At 41.8% G+C, this 15,390-nt stretch overlaps 1 protein-coding gene across 6 annotated transcripts in view; it reads right to left on the bottom strand.

Moving 5' to 3' along the window:
• UNC13B (unc-13 homolog B) overlaps nt 1–15,390 on the bottom strand; it is a 218,773-nt gene that overhangs the window by 66,340 nt on the left and 137,043 nt on the right. For all 6 annotated transcript variants that reach the window (XM_054810171.1, XM_054810172.1, XM_054810167.1 and 3 more), the window contains 2 exons: nt 7,789–8,016; nt 7,338–7,479 (listed from right to left, as the gene is read on the bottom strand). In XM_054810171.1, coding sequence (XP_054666146.1) covers nt 7,338–7,479; nt 7,789–8,016 — 370 coding nt within the window. The remainder of the gene's footprint in view (nt 1–7,337; nt 7,480–7,788; nt 8,017–15,390) is intronic.

Here is a 15,390-nt window from a genome sequence, read left to right as displayed (position 1 = left end):
GACTCTGTAAGACTGTGGCTAACAAGCTCTGCTGCTAGACACTTTCCTCTTCATTAATACAGGAGCTGGTACATTTCTAAAGATGCCTGCCCCACTTCTCGCTGCATTTTTGTGAAGCTTGATTTCACTGTGTGCACACATACATCCGTCCAGTTGCACACAGCTGAGCTCCCACAGCTTTCCCAAGAGGATGAGGAAACACTCTGTGGCCCCATTGCAAGGAAGAAACTACTGAATGCTTTCAGGCCCATTTCAAAGTGCGAGAGACTGGAAACCAGGTTCCCTTGGCACATGGGTCAGAAATTGTATCTTTCTTTTATATCCATATTGTCCCAACCTTTGCAGGGGTGCCATTTTTATAAAGAACTTACTTTTACACTTCAAGTTACCAAAAAAAGTAATGTTTTCAGGAAACAGCACACCAAATCTTTAAGAAAAATTAAAATCAAATAAATTGTGAATTTTTTCCATGACCTTTTTCTGCCTGAAGCCAGTGGTTACAGGAGCAATGGCAGCAGCTGAGTGTTTCTGCTGACTTGCTCTCTATCCCACTCTCTACCTCCGTCTCTTCTGCCACGTTCCCCTTTGGCCTTACCCAACCCCAAACCACCAGGTCCCCAGATGTGTACCCTGAGCTGTCAATACTCTGGCCTCTTCCCATGCCCAGCTAGCAGCTAGGCTGAGGGGAAGCATGCGAGCACGCGAAGCTGTAATTAATTCTGATCCTCACACGCAGTGGCATGCCCACTCACACGCTAACTGGTATATTGGTGGCTAAACAGAACAGACAACTGCTGAGTTTACATTATAGTGCCTCCCACAATGAAGTTAGTAATCTGTATCCTTCTAATCTAGCTCCAACTTCCACAAAAAAAATTGTAGAAAATGATTCTTAGTTCCCAGAACTCTGCCCATCTCTAAAGGCTGGCCCAAATTGGCTCAGATGATGTCAGGGGTCTGCAATGGAGCACTGCATGTGCCTTATCTCCTCCAAAATGTGCAGAGAAAGAAATAGGAGAAGTGTAGAAAAAATGACCAGAACACCACTTTTGAACCCAATAACATTTGTGATGAATTTGCTAATCATTTGCTGCTTGTGCTAACAACATTTGCGTGACTGTTACCTAACCTCCACAGGAACGCAGGAAAAAGCTGTCTATGGGAAATGGTCTGGCTGAAAAAGTAGGAAGATTTGGATGTGGTTCAAATGAAGTGTCTTGATATGGCAGGGTTCAACTGGCAGCTCTACTGTGGTCAACCTCAATGGGAATGGAAGGCAGAAAACTTCTCAGGATAGGTTAATTTTTAAACATGCCAAGTCTCCTCTATTAGGGAGAAAAAAAGGACAGTGGAGAAAACATCGAAGACAAAATCAGAGTGGTAAGAGAATGAAGTTAAAATCCTTAGCATCTTAGAAGTTAAGCATGACAGCACAATAACATGCCCTGAGATCCAGCTGTTGCTGTCTAAGAATAAAGAAATGAGTTTTCTGTTCTTACTAGCATGAAGTTCTTTTCTTAGGGGAACAAGTACAATCATTTTGCTGTTACCCAGTGCTATAACACCGACTGACAAATTAATGGTGCGGCTCTCCTAACTACAAAGAGCAGATAAAGTGATTCTTAGCATTACATCCTTAGCTATATTAACTCAGCCTTCCCAACAGGTGCTTGCCACAAGGCATCAACTCTATGTTCAAATTTAAGTTTCACATTGGTAACTGAGCAGGGAAACAAGCAGGATTTTATCAGAGTGCCAGTTTCAGTGTCTGCAATACCTGGAGAATAAAGCAAGCAAGACAAACTGAATGGCCCCTGCCATGCAGTGAAGGGAGGCTGAGGGTGCAGAGTAACAGTGACATTTACAAACATAGTGATCTCAGAAGGGGAAGTCTGAAAAACAGCTCAAACAGTCACATATAACCACAGAGATAACTGAAAGATGCTGAGCTTGATAACAGGCTCAGCAGTTGAAAAGAAAATCAAGGAACCAAACAGAAGCTTTGGGGTGACAACCCAGTGGTTAGCTATGCAACAGCACCATTCCCAAAGGATTAACAGGAATGTGTATCATGTGGGGCTCTGCTTGCCCTAGTAAAATATTGATTATCTGCCAGCAGGAGGCATTGCATTTGTTTTACCTCAGTTACTCTTTTGCAGTGAAGGAGAACAAACATGCCTCTTGCAAACTGTTCAATGACAATGTAATCTGTTCCAGGCAATGATTTCACACCCACCATTCAAAGCTTCAGACACAGCTGCACTCAAACAATACAACTTCAAGAGGATATTACTGTAAAACGAACAAGTCATTTTGTGCCAAGGCCAAGAAAAACAGCAAAGTCCTGTTTGAATCCAGTAACTTCTAAGTGCTCACGGTCTTTGAAGACTGGGGTGCTTCCCGACAAAAAGGTAAGGACTAGCAGCCTCCAAACAAGCCCAGGGCTCTTCTTTTAAGGAGAATGGCAGATGAATTTGCTGAGCCACTGTCCACCATATTTGAGAAGCTGGGGCAGTCTGGTGACGTTCCCACCGACTGGAAAAGGGGAAATATAACCCCCATTTTTAAGAAGGGAAACAAGGAAGACCCAGGGAACTACAGGCCGGTCAGTCTCACCTCCATGCCTGGCAAGATCATGGAACAGACCCTCCTGGAGACTATGCTCAGGCACATGGAAAACAAGGAGGTGATTGGTGACAGCCAACACGGCTTCACTAAGGGCAAATTGTGCCCGACAAATCTGGTGGCCTTCTATGATGGGGTTACAGCGCTGGTGGACAAGGGAAGGGCAGCTGACGTCATCTACCTGGACTTGTGCAAAGCATCTGACACTGTCCCACACGACACCCTTGTCTCTAAATTGGAGAGACATGGATTTGACGGATGGACCACTCGGTGGATAAGGAATTGGCTGGATGGTCGCACTCAAGGAGTTGTGGTCAACGGCTCCATGTCCAAGTGGAGAACAGTGACAAGTGGCATTCCTCAGGGGTTGGTATTGGGACCGGCACTGTTCAACATCTTTGTCAGCGACATGGACAGTGGGATCGAGTGCACCCTCAGCAAGTTTGCCAATGACACCAGGCTGCGTGGTGCCGTTGACATGCTGGAGGGAAGGGATGCCATCCAGAGGGACCTTGTCAGGCTTGAGAGGTGGGCCTGTGTGAACTGCATGAAGTTCAACAAGGCCAGGTGCAAGGTCCTGCACATGGGTCGGCACAATCCCAAGCACAGCTACAGGCTGGGCAGAGAATGGATTGAGAGCAGCCCTGAGGAGAAGGACTTGGGGGTGTTGGTGGACCAGAAGTTCAACATGACTCAGTAATGTGCGCTTGCAGCCAACCGTGTCCTGGGCTGCATCAAAAGAAGTGTGACCAGCAGGTCAAGGGAGGTGATTCTGCCCCTCTACTCTGCTCTGGTGAGATCCCACCTGGAGTACTGCGTCCAGCTCTGGGGTCCCAAGTACAAGAAGGACATGGAGCTGTTGGAGAGAGTCCAGAGGGCCATGAAGCTGATCAGAGGGCTGGAGCACCTCTCCTCTGAGGACAGGCTGAGAGAGTTGGGGTTGTTCAGCCTGGAGAACAGAAGGCTCTGGGGACACCTTATAGCTGCCTTCCAGTACCTAAAGGGGCCTACAGGAAAGACGGACTGTTTACAAGGGCATGGAGTGAATAGGACAAGGGGTAATGGGTTTAAGCTGAAGGAGGGTCGATTTAGATTAGATGTTAGGAAGAAATTCTTCACTGTGAGGGTGGTGAGGCACTGGAACAGGTTGCCCAGAGAAGCTGTGGATGCCCCATCCCTGGAAGTGTCCAAAGCCAGGTTGGATGCCCCAGGTTGGATGGGGCTTTTGGGCAACCTGGTCTAGTGGAGGGTGTCCCTGCCCATGGCGGGGGGATTAGAACTAGATGATCTTTGAGGTCCTTTCCAACCCAAACCATTATGTGATTCTATGGTTTAAAATGGAAACTCTGTCCTGTGATCAAAAGTTTATTCTCCTAAACACTGTCTGCCTTTATAACACATTCAAATGGATGCTAAATATCAGCCTTTACAAAAAAAGATTCTAGAAAGTCTCTATTTTCTACAGATAGATGAAATGTGTCTAAATGGAGAATTCATGTCCTCTTATAATTGTACTGAACAGTGCAAAAATATCTTCCCTCTAATATTACTGGATCATTTCCTAAGGAAATGAGAGTTACGCAGACTTATCAAAGCTTCTACGTTCCAACAAATTTTGTAAAAAAATTACAGCTAGATGGAGAAGAGAAACCCATACTGGCTGTCATCCCTGGAGTCTGTAGCCACCCAGCTCTCATGTACCAACCAATCCAGACAACTCTGAACAGGTAGGACACGTGCTGCCTTCTGTCCAGCCAAAGTTAAGGGCAAGGTAAGAGAGGTGAGGGCACACAGGACAAAGCAAGGAGGCCACCTATAAGCCTCTTCATCATAGCTATAGGAAAGGGATCTGGGATTACTGCAGAACAGGAATGGGATGTAAAGCAAGGGAAACAGGCGTCCTTGCTCACAGAACACTTCTGTAATGCAGCAATGGCTGGTGTCCCCCATTGAGCTTCTTCCTGCCAAGCACCATATATGCAGTCTTTGCATCAAGTCTGCAAAACTCTGAACTGAGCAGAAAGATCAACCCCTTATAGGTCTTCAAACTCCAATGAAAGATACAAAAATCTCTCTATAACAACACCTAAAACTAAAGATGTAAATATACAAAGAGATAATTTTCAGAAAGAAACATGACCTGCAACCACTTGCTTAGACAACATGAATATGCTCCAAGAACTGGTGATTAATCTAAGCAGATGCCTTCAGTGACACAGGCTACTAGTGACCTCAAAAGCGCTTATGATGGAAACCTCAAGTGTTTTCAACATTGTCTTTCCTAAAATATGGTTCTAAATCTGAACTTCCAAATTAGGTCAAGCCTACCACAACATTTTTTTCTGAAAATATATAGGAAAGAAACAAAGTCATATTTAAGGAGACTTATCTAAGTTAATATACTTTTCCATCCATCACTGTAAATAAGCACAAAAACCTATTTGAAATAGGTTATTGCAGCCTTAAAAATTTTAAAACTTATTTAAGCTGCTTCTAATAAACTTTACTGAGTCTGTAGAAAGAATTCTATCACTCATCTGTACATAGTTGGTCTCAATTCATGCCATGGATTACAATAACAACGCTATACTTACAATGACTGATGCACACAGATTTCTGGCTCTACATCCAACCTTTGAAGACACTAGAATTGTGATTGTATAAGAGACACTGGGCACCTAATGAACATCAGCTACAAACAAGTCTGTGCAACAAGACAGACAAGGAACAGCAATTGCTAACCCACACATTAGTTACTGACCTGACCTCTCTCTACTCACATATCTTGCACCCATTGAAATGTTTAAGCATTTTGAACACCAAACTTTTCATATGTCTACTGCAAGGCAGACTTTCAATAATTACCAGCACACCATTCTACCACTGTAACAAATTAACTTCATTCTAAGAAACAAACACCCTCCACTCCAACCCTTTAAATCTGACAATCTCTTGATTGTCCTAACAATCTCTTCTAAAAAAGTTTGATATGTAATGGGTATCTTTGGCCTGCAGATGTTGATTTAAATTTCCATTTGATTATGAAGTAGAAAATTTCATAAATTTTGAGCGTTGTAAGCTGAAAAAAGATCCATAAATGAAAAAAAACCCCACAAAACAAACAAACAAAACCCAGAAAAAGAAGACAGGCGTGTAAAACAGCAGTGCTGCCTACACTTCTAAAGGACTCTCCTCCTCCTCCAGCATAAGGTGAGCTTTGACATCTACTAATGAAACAACACACTGATTCCAGTACTGAATGCTTTCCTGCCATTGATCTGGACACTCTGCTCATTTCCTTCATCTCCTCCTGCTATTCTAAGGCAATTAAAACAACCACCTAGACACAGGCAAGACAGAAAGTAGCATCAACTCTAATGCCCAACAGCATATTATCTGCTGAATCACAGACATGGCGATAAAATTTAAACAGTGGCACTGTTAAAACTGTGACATTTATCACGTTGCGCTATCTATCTTTAAACACAGTATTTGTTGGAGCTCCTAAAATTAGAAGGGAACACACTGCAAATACCATGGTAACTACTTGGCATGGTAAATCAGGGTCCTTAAGGCTCCCAACACAGAATTACTGCTATTGTGACTAGAGTTATCCAAATGGAACCTAAGCATACTTACTACTTACCAAGCAGTAATGTTATCTTGGATTAAACTAAGAATAAAGCCAACGGCTTACTCGCTCAAAATAGCACCAAGATTTTTCTGACGTTAATGAGTAGCTCAAAACTACTTTAAAAATAATTTTGTTTGTACTGTGCATTGTAAAGACAAAGCTGGGCTGATATAAGCCTGATTTTTAAAGACAAACAAATTTCAGTTTGCAGAGACAGCTCCCCTCAAGCAGTTTAGGAAAAAACAGGGAAGGAAAAACTAGGAAAGGGAGAGAAGAGACAAGGGAAGAGCTTACACATTAAAGGAAATAAAGATGTTTGAGGTTGAATGAGATCATCCAGAATCTTCAGAAAACACTTGCTTGTTGGATTTCATGTCTCCGTTTTGTTTTATAACGTGTTCAATGATAAATTGAGGGTACTGTTTACTTATTCAATAAAAGCAGGGTGGAATAATGCATTCTTCAGCCTTCTGAGAGTAGTTAATATCTAAAGAATTGTGCCTCCAGCCTTTGCTTTCAATTCAGACATATATACATTGGTCATCTTGAAAGCAGATAATCCCTCAAGTTATTGTTACATTGATTTTCCAGAATTAAAAGGGGAGACTGGTAGTGTCACAAACAAGTGACAGGCAAGTATCTACCTTTAACCTTTGTTGGTCAAACACCAGTAGCAGGTCACAGCAACAGGTCACAGGAAGTTTGCTTAGTCTTTTATACAAACTTTACTCTTCTATATTTCAAAGAATTTTGAAAGTATGTCTATTAACCAGGGACAAAAGTTACTGAGTTAAAGATTTTCCTTTCTCTTTAGCTTTCTGTAGAAACATCAGTATAAGTGTTCACAGAGCAGACAACTTATATATACACAAGACAGATGAAATGGACAGGTGTGCACTATGTACATTGCTAAAGACATCAACCTTCCAGATGCGCACACACAACGCTGAGCAGAAATGAAACCATTGTACATTACAGGTGGTGTGGGAACACATACTGACAGAGAAGATATTGCTGTTGAAGCGCAGATTGTACAAACAGGCAAAACGGGGCTGAAAGTCCTTGTAAGAGCACTTACAAGTAAAACTTCTCTTCCCAAATGGGGTTCAGATTCCCAAAAATTGTTTTTGTCCTCTTCTTTGTTTTACCAACTTGAACGGTTACGTATGGATCGCTGGACCCAGTCTTGTCTTTGGCCTGCAGACCCTGAGCACATACCACTGGAAGGAAAAGAGAAGAGTTACCACCACCATGCAATAAGACAATGTGTCCACACGCCACAGAAGCAGCAGCTCAGAATGGCCAGAGAAACAGCAGTATCACTCATGAGAGCTTTTCTAATGAGCCTCAGCTCGTGGTGCACTACAGTGCCTAGGGCAGGAGTACCTCTACATGATACTTGTACACTGAGCAGAAAGAGACACAGGTCAGAGAAGCCCTTCCTCTCCATTCTCCATAGCTTCACGCCAGCTCTCTCTTACCTTAGGCTCCCGAGCGAGGCCAAAAGAACCCATAGCTCCCTCACTCACCTGTGATTGTGATCTTTGCTGACCATTTTGAGGTGCCATCAAGCACGCTCTGCTTCACTGTCTTCATTTGCTGAGCATGTGTCAATTTGCTCTCACAGAACACATCTCTGATCAAGTCAAAGATCTCTGGCTTGTTCCGCTCCCGGATTTTCATGCGATCCTTCATGGCCATGATGAAATTCTGGGTTCGGTCTTCAGCTCCATGCTTTGAGCTCTTCTCTGCTGCTCCTGTGTACCACAAAGTACACAATATTCATCAGAAATAAAGTCATGTTTCATTGAATCTGGACAGTAGGATCAAAGCCATGAGTTACCCTCTGCATGATGGCTTCTGCTATTGACTTTTACAGTCAGACCCTCCCCATTTCAAAATACACACAAGAGAATCTGGACCACCTGGGGCTCGGTGAGGATAATGGAAGGGGGTGCCCGGGTTCCTCTATAACCTGGTTGTTCTCCTGACAACAGGCCTGAGTTTAACACCTTTGCAGCTGAGGAAGACCTAGATATTAGGTTCTTTCTTTAAGAGCAGACATCAGCATATCCCCTCCTCTCATCATCTTGCTTTGAAAAAATAAATCCTTGCTTGGGCAAATGCTAAGAAGAGGACATAGGACCTCCATTACAAATAGTACAAATTTTGTCTCAATGCTGCACCTCAGCGCCACGAAAGAGCAGTTCAGATGGGCTGACACGGTCAGCATTTCCTAGTGATGTGTGCCACACAACTCCCTGTTCAGCACAGAGTCACTGCACAATCTACGTCCTATTCTTCTGGAACCACCCTGTTTGGATCAGGTGGCATCCAAAGCGCCTCTCTGGATCCCACTCTATTTTATCAGTTTGTAAGGAGACAACCCAAACAATCCATTCTTAGAATCACATAGGCACAGTGTCTATCACAAATACCTATAAGGTAGCAAATTCAATAGTTAAAACTTGGGCGATCGTAAGCATGGGGCACTAGTACAGCATCTAGCAGCTGGAAACACAAGAGTCAGGCATAGGGCCTGTACTACATTGGTATTTAACTGTATCTGCAAAAAGAGAGGCCTCTAGTCACTTGCACACCTCTTACAAAATATAAGATTTCATACAATTATGAGATAAGAATGCTCCCACAGCCAACTACTCCCTATTCAATTGTGACAGTCATGTTTGCAGTAAAAATTTAGCCACTGTTGGGTCAGAAGAGAGGCACGTGTTAATGAAAGCACTGACATGAGTTAACAGGGCAAAGCAGGGTGTGAAACGAAAAGCAGGAACCCAAGATTGCACTGTCTCTCTACATGCAGTCTGCAGCAATTTCAAGTTATGATCTTAAATCAGATTAAGTTAAACCAGTACAAAAGTCCTGCGAACACATTCAGTCATAAAATTTCTGTTTAGTTTAATATGCTTTTGCTTGTTTTTCTTCTCTTGGATTTAAAGTAAGCTGTGTCCTAGAAAAATGATCTTCGTCCAGGTGTTCACCAAATATTAAATTACCTTAAAAATATGTATTAAAACAGGTGCAAAGGGAGCCATCAATCACAAAGATACATAAAACTGTTTTCTTCTGGAAGAAGTGGGCAAATATGATATCTGGAGCACCTTTAATATAGGGCTTTACAGTTTTGCATATGAAACAGTTTCAGCAGGTAGTGATCAAATATGAATAAAATTCTATGAACACACACACACACACACACACACAAAGGACCCCTAGCAGTACAACATAACAGGCAACCTTGTTAGCAGGCTCGACAGGGTGCCCAGTGACTAACGCTGCCTGAAGACATCCGTTTCTAGGGCCTTCAATCTAACACCTTTCACCGTTACTAAATTCACTTCAATAAAGAAACAAAACTCAATTATAACTTCCACCATCCAAACCAAAAAGAATAAAAACACAGTTTGGAACAGACTGTGACTGCTGAAGTTTCAGAGTTCATTAAGGACACTTCATACCAAAGCATGCTATTAAAGACCTGGGTATAAAACAAGCCATAACTTCACATTACCTGATAATTATTTTTTCATTTTACTTGCTAGAGGCTTGATGTTCAGTACTTCATTTAGTAAAATAAAATGTATCTGCCCCAGAGTTTCCTATTGTTGGCTTAAGATGAAATGAAATCAAAATATTGGAATTAATTATGTGGTCCCTGCTGTCTCTGCTCACTGGTGATGAAGAACTAGCACCACCCAAAGTGATGTCTTATATGAGGCAATCATCCAGCTGTACAGCCAACATTTATTAAAGGAATATGAAACCAAAATGATACCAGGGGCTATACTTTGAACTTCAGATAAGAAGTGCTATTCAGCTTTAACAGAACCAGGTCTTCTAGGGATGAAGGTGGACTCTACACAGTATATGCAGAACTACAGAAAATTACTGGGAAATTGGGAAAGGCCAAACCGAACAATTTCCCTTTCCTAGCTGGAATTCTGGAATCTGTAGTGATCCAAAAAAATCAAGCTTGCCCTGACCTTTCTGACTTTAAGGAAATTAAGAACCCAATTCAAACATTAAGAGTTCACATTGTGCATGAGCAGAGTGCTCTATTTCAGAACCATTTTCTAAATAAATTACTAGCCAGGCAGCTTCCAAATATAAATGTTTCACTGTTCATCACTGAGATGGGACAAGTTATCACAATTCTGGGGTGGTATGGTCTGCATCATTGCCTTAATGCAAACACTGCAGGAGCATCAAATGATGCTTTAGAACGCAAACTTGGACAAATGGAGGAATTCTAGTTAAAAACACGTTTAACATCCCCACCACCTCCAGAGACTTTGCACAGTGCATTTATCCCTCTGCAAGGCTAGCAGCAGTCTGGGGTATCCTGGATGTGCAAGACATGTCACATAGACCCCTAGAAAGCCCTCCCTTTAGTCACTTCTATGGCTTGGCTCTGCCTCCTGACTTTCAGAGGAAATCCTCCATCTTCATCCATGCTGCTCCCCCAATCTGCCCAGGTAATTTGCCCAGGTAAGAAGGCTCCATTATTCCTTCCCTGGGAATGGTCCCTCTCTCCCTGCAGAGGTTGCACCTGAACTGCAGTGCAAAAGCCAGAATCAGACAAACACCTTATTTAACAATATGGACTAATAAAGAAGAGACAAACCCACTTTCTCAACAACACACTTTCTGAATTTTAACACCTGCTTGTTGGTACAAAACCAACAGAGTTTTCAAAACAACTATTGGGGGACTAATTACCTATAATATATGTGATATAAACTCAAAACATGTCACTACACTGGATGGCAGAAGGTTCTTTTCCTGCTGTTGGACTTAGATCATATTTATTCAGCTGCAGAAAGAAGGTTTTGGCCAGAGGATCAGCTTTTCGAGTGGTTCTATAAATGGCAATAGAAGGGCATGGGAATATACAAGTACTGTGTACAGTATCATACAAATGGCACTAGGCTTTCCTTTTCTCTTCCTCTCTAGGACTGAATTCCAAGTCAATTTATGACTGGAAACAGAAAGCAAATATGTCTATATTGGGAATCGTATTGATACAGCTATTAGTAAGCCACCAGTCCTGTTACCCTGCGCTTTAACAGGAAAAAGTCAAGAAAGCAACACTGGCAGGATAGAAGACAGCTGTTCAGTAGGCGGATAATGCTTCGAAATTATGTATTCCTGAAACTTAAAATAGATATTCAAGTTTCAAATAAAGGTATCCTTCCTCCTTCTGTGCAAATATTTTCCTACACAGGATTCTGGGAGCAAACAAGTGTTCATCACCATGGTATCTAATCATCATTCAACACAGAAGCCAAGATGATTATCACAAGAGTGACTTAATTGGTCTCATCAACAGTCCACTCACTAAGCCGGTCTGTGGACTGCAGTCTCTGAATTCAGAGTGCAACACACACAATTTTCTCATCCAAAAAGCAGCAAACATACCTGATTCTAGTCCTGAGTCAAAAAGCACTGAACAATTCCAGAGGCAAACCAAGAACCCAGGAGCCAAAACAGTACCAAAAGCAGGGCATTCAGTAACGCAGCCCTGAAAGCTTGTGTGAAGTTCTCCAAGGTTTGTTGCTCCAGCACACCATAAAGAAGCACTAATAAAGACATATGGCTAATCACACTCACAACACAGATTTCATGTTCAACAGTAGCTTGAAGCTTGAGATCTCATTTCCTCATTTTCAAGATTCTGATATCCCAGGGTCATTTCTTTTCTCAGGTTTAACTGTAATCTACTAAGGACAGATTAGCATCACTACCAAAAAAACCCCAAAACAACCCACCCAACAAGACACACTTGCAGCAGCAGATTACTATGGCTTTTCAAATGCTAGCCCAGAACTGAACAGGCCCCTTTTACAAGGACCTTGCTAGCATAATGTCCTTCCATTCCACCCTCTTCATAATTCTGCCTACTTCTCTGCATCTGTTTCTTGGTATCCTACACATCTACCCTCAACTTTACATTTCCTTTGATACCAACGTTGCACAACCCATTGTATTTTAGTTAGTACTACAACAGTGCACGAGATAAAAGCTTTCTTTTGGAAAAAAGCTTTGCATGCTACGGGGAGTTTAAAGAACACCCCTCCGTCCCTTTTCAGCCAAGTAAGAAAGGAAGCGTACTCATGCAGCAGAGATTTCAAGTACTTCCAAGGATATCAGAAGGCTAGAAAGAGAGCATCTTCCCTTCAACAAGTATTTATGAGATTATGATAGAAAGGTAAGCACCCCATCATCAGAATAGTATCTTCCAAGTACCTACAATAGAAAAACAGCCTCTCAGAGGAACAACCTGGTGCCAACAGAGCCATAAACCAGATGGCTGCAGTACACATGCCACAACTGATTCCACTTTACTGCGCTTCAGACATTGCCAATTCATGGAACAGCCCTGCTGAACCAGTCTGCAAATGGATTTTGTTTCAAATTGCAACAAAGTGTTGCTGAATCTGAGTATTTAGTCACTGCAGTCCCACACATTTGTTGACTGTATCAGATACTCAGTTTCTTAAAAATACAGAGGGTAAGAAAAACACCATTGGCAGAAATAACCAAACTTAATTCTAACAGACTTGGGGAAAGAGATCCTTTTATTTACTGCAGAAAGGCACTGAAAGATAGAAGATGGATAAACAGGACATTCTGATTCTAAGGAATAAACCCCCAGGTGTCTGCAAGGCACAGACAATGGAACTGTATTTGTAACAAGCCTGAAAATTCATTTTACTCCAATGCAACATTTTCTGGAAGACTTACACAGATTGAAGTGAAGATATATCCTGAGGCATCAAGGTATAATCAATAGAATTGTATTTGTTACCAGCCTGAAAATTCATTTTACTCCAATGTAACATTTTCTGGAAGCCTTAAATAGAACTAAGTGAAGACATGTCCTAAGATTTTTTTTTTTAATTATTTTCTTTACCAACAGCAACAATAAAGCTTCTGTAAGGAAGAAACCCCTCCTGAGTTCAGCACACAAGAAAGTTTAGTCTTCAGTTTACTGGATCTCTAAACTGTTGTTTGTCCCCCAGAAACTCCATTTTCCATTCTGCAAGCACAGCCTATGTTCTTCAAACATATATAAAAATTACTTTATTTTTTCAATTTTTTCTGCTCCAGTGGGTTCCAGTTAGAAGGATTTTAGTATGGACATGCCAAAGCAAAGAACACAGTTGCATGAAAAAAGCATTTTAATAGATTTCTAGTATCAATAACTTTTTTTTTTCCTAAACACAGCAACAGCACATCCACATATTGGCCTCATAATTTTCTTAATCTCCCAGCACTGTCTTTCCTCTGCCTCCTCTGTCTTTTATTTACACAACTGCCATCTTCAGTCTCCTTTACATCTCTACCCCAGACAATGATACCCACCACACTCATACTGGGTACCCTGAGAGAACCCCGGCTCGCAGTCTCTATATCTTCCCTGTTCTGATGCTGGGCAGCTTTCAATAGCTCAGTAAATAAACTTTTTGTTTCATTGGGTTTTACCTTTCTACAGGCTTTGCAAGTTTTGAGCCCAGTGTACTCTCAGTTGTCTCCTCTCTGTTTCTTTAACTCTGCACGCTGAAGCGTCTTATGTTTACATTTTGAAAGGAAATGTGCAAAGCAAACATCTGCAATCCCATGGATAAAATAACAAGTTCTTATTTAATGCTTTGCCATATATGAAAAGCAGAGTTGTTTCCAGTTGTTGCTTCTATTCCATAGAGAAGTGCAGACTATTGCCATCATCACATCCCACAGCTCATTGCACAATCTTATTTAATTCCAACCAGAGATTACCAAACCTGCCTCCATGGTTATTCTTCAGAGGCTGTTCCAGAGACTCCCTATTTTCATCATTGAAGTTGTCTTCTACTTCCACCTTTAATTTTCTTACAGCAAATTTATTCCATTTTTTCTTTTGTAAACAGTAAGCTTAAACAGACTGTCTTCCTCCCTGCTGCTTATCTCCCTCTTCCCAAACATAGTTCAGGCATAAGCAGGTTCAAACAAGGATTAAACCGATTCACAGAGCCATCACTGCCAGCTATTAAACATAGCATCTACTTCTCAGAGAGGCCTTAAGCCATGGATAGATGCAAGAGTAAAGCAGAGACATAGGAGCTCTACACGCACGTCTTACACCTCCACCTTGGGCTCCACAATATACCTTTAGAAACATTCTACTGGGACAGACCTACTATGGCCATTTATACTTTTTTGGAAACAGTATCATTCCTGTGCTTCTCCTGTCCCACACTGCCAAGCCTCTCTTTTGAAAGATTAACATACTCATACCACCTTCTCTCAAGACAGTTTCATATTTTCCCCATTACCATTGAACTCTCTCCAGTACCCATCCCAGCCTGAAGTCTCCTTTCTTGAACATGGATAGCCAGAGCTGTCCTCTGCAGAAATATATTTCTTCTTAGTCATTAGCTATCTTCCTCTGCTCTCTGTAGCATTTTCCCCATAGCAAGATAACTCATCTCCATTGCAACATTATAATATCTTGGACATGCATCCCAATCAAGGCTGGACATGCTTATCAGCAGCTCTTTGCTTAGTCACAAAATGGTTGCAACAAAGCCAAGGTGTCAACGATGCAATTGCTCGAATGCTACAAACTGTAAAGATCACCTTGCAACACTCAAAGATAAATCCAGAAATGCTAAGCAACTGAGGAGGAACAGAGATGTTTCGCCAGCATCAGCTGTGTCTGATAAATAAGCCATTGCAAACAGCCCCAGTCCTAACTATGACCTATTTAAAACTCTGCACACATCAAAAGTACAAGCATAAACTACGTCCATTTGGGGCCTCAAGATAAGCCATAAGAAAAACAAATGACATATGATTCACTGGTATCCCTTGCTGGATCATCCAGTCCAGCTTTCCCAAACAACTAGAGCCTGAGGCAGATGCAAGATTTGACTCTTTATATTCCTATAATCACTAACATGGATCTGCAGTAAGCCTGTTTATATTTCCACAAACTTTTCCGATTCCTTAGTCCATCAAGCTGGAATGCCAAGAAAATTAAGACTGAACAGAAAGAGCCCCACCTTCCTACTCAAGATTTAAGACATATGGCAGAAATTTATATTCCATTCAGACTAAGATATTTTGCT

The sequence above is a fragment of the Grus americana genome, chromosome Z (genome assembly GCF_028858705.1).
Source record: "Grus americana isolate bGruAme1 chromosome Z, bGruAme1.mat, whole genome shotgun sequence".
In the NCBI taxonomy this organism is placed as follows: Eukaryota; Metazoa; Chordata; class Aves; order Gruiformes; family Gruidae; genus Grus; species Grus americana.
Note: the sequence above shows the minus strand (reverse complement) of the source record. Positions and strands in the feature narration are given on the sequence as shown.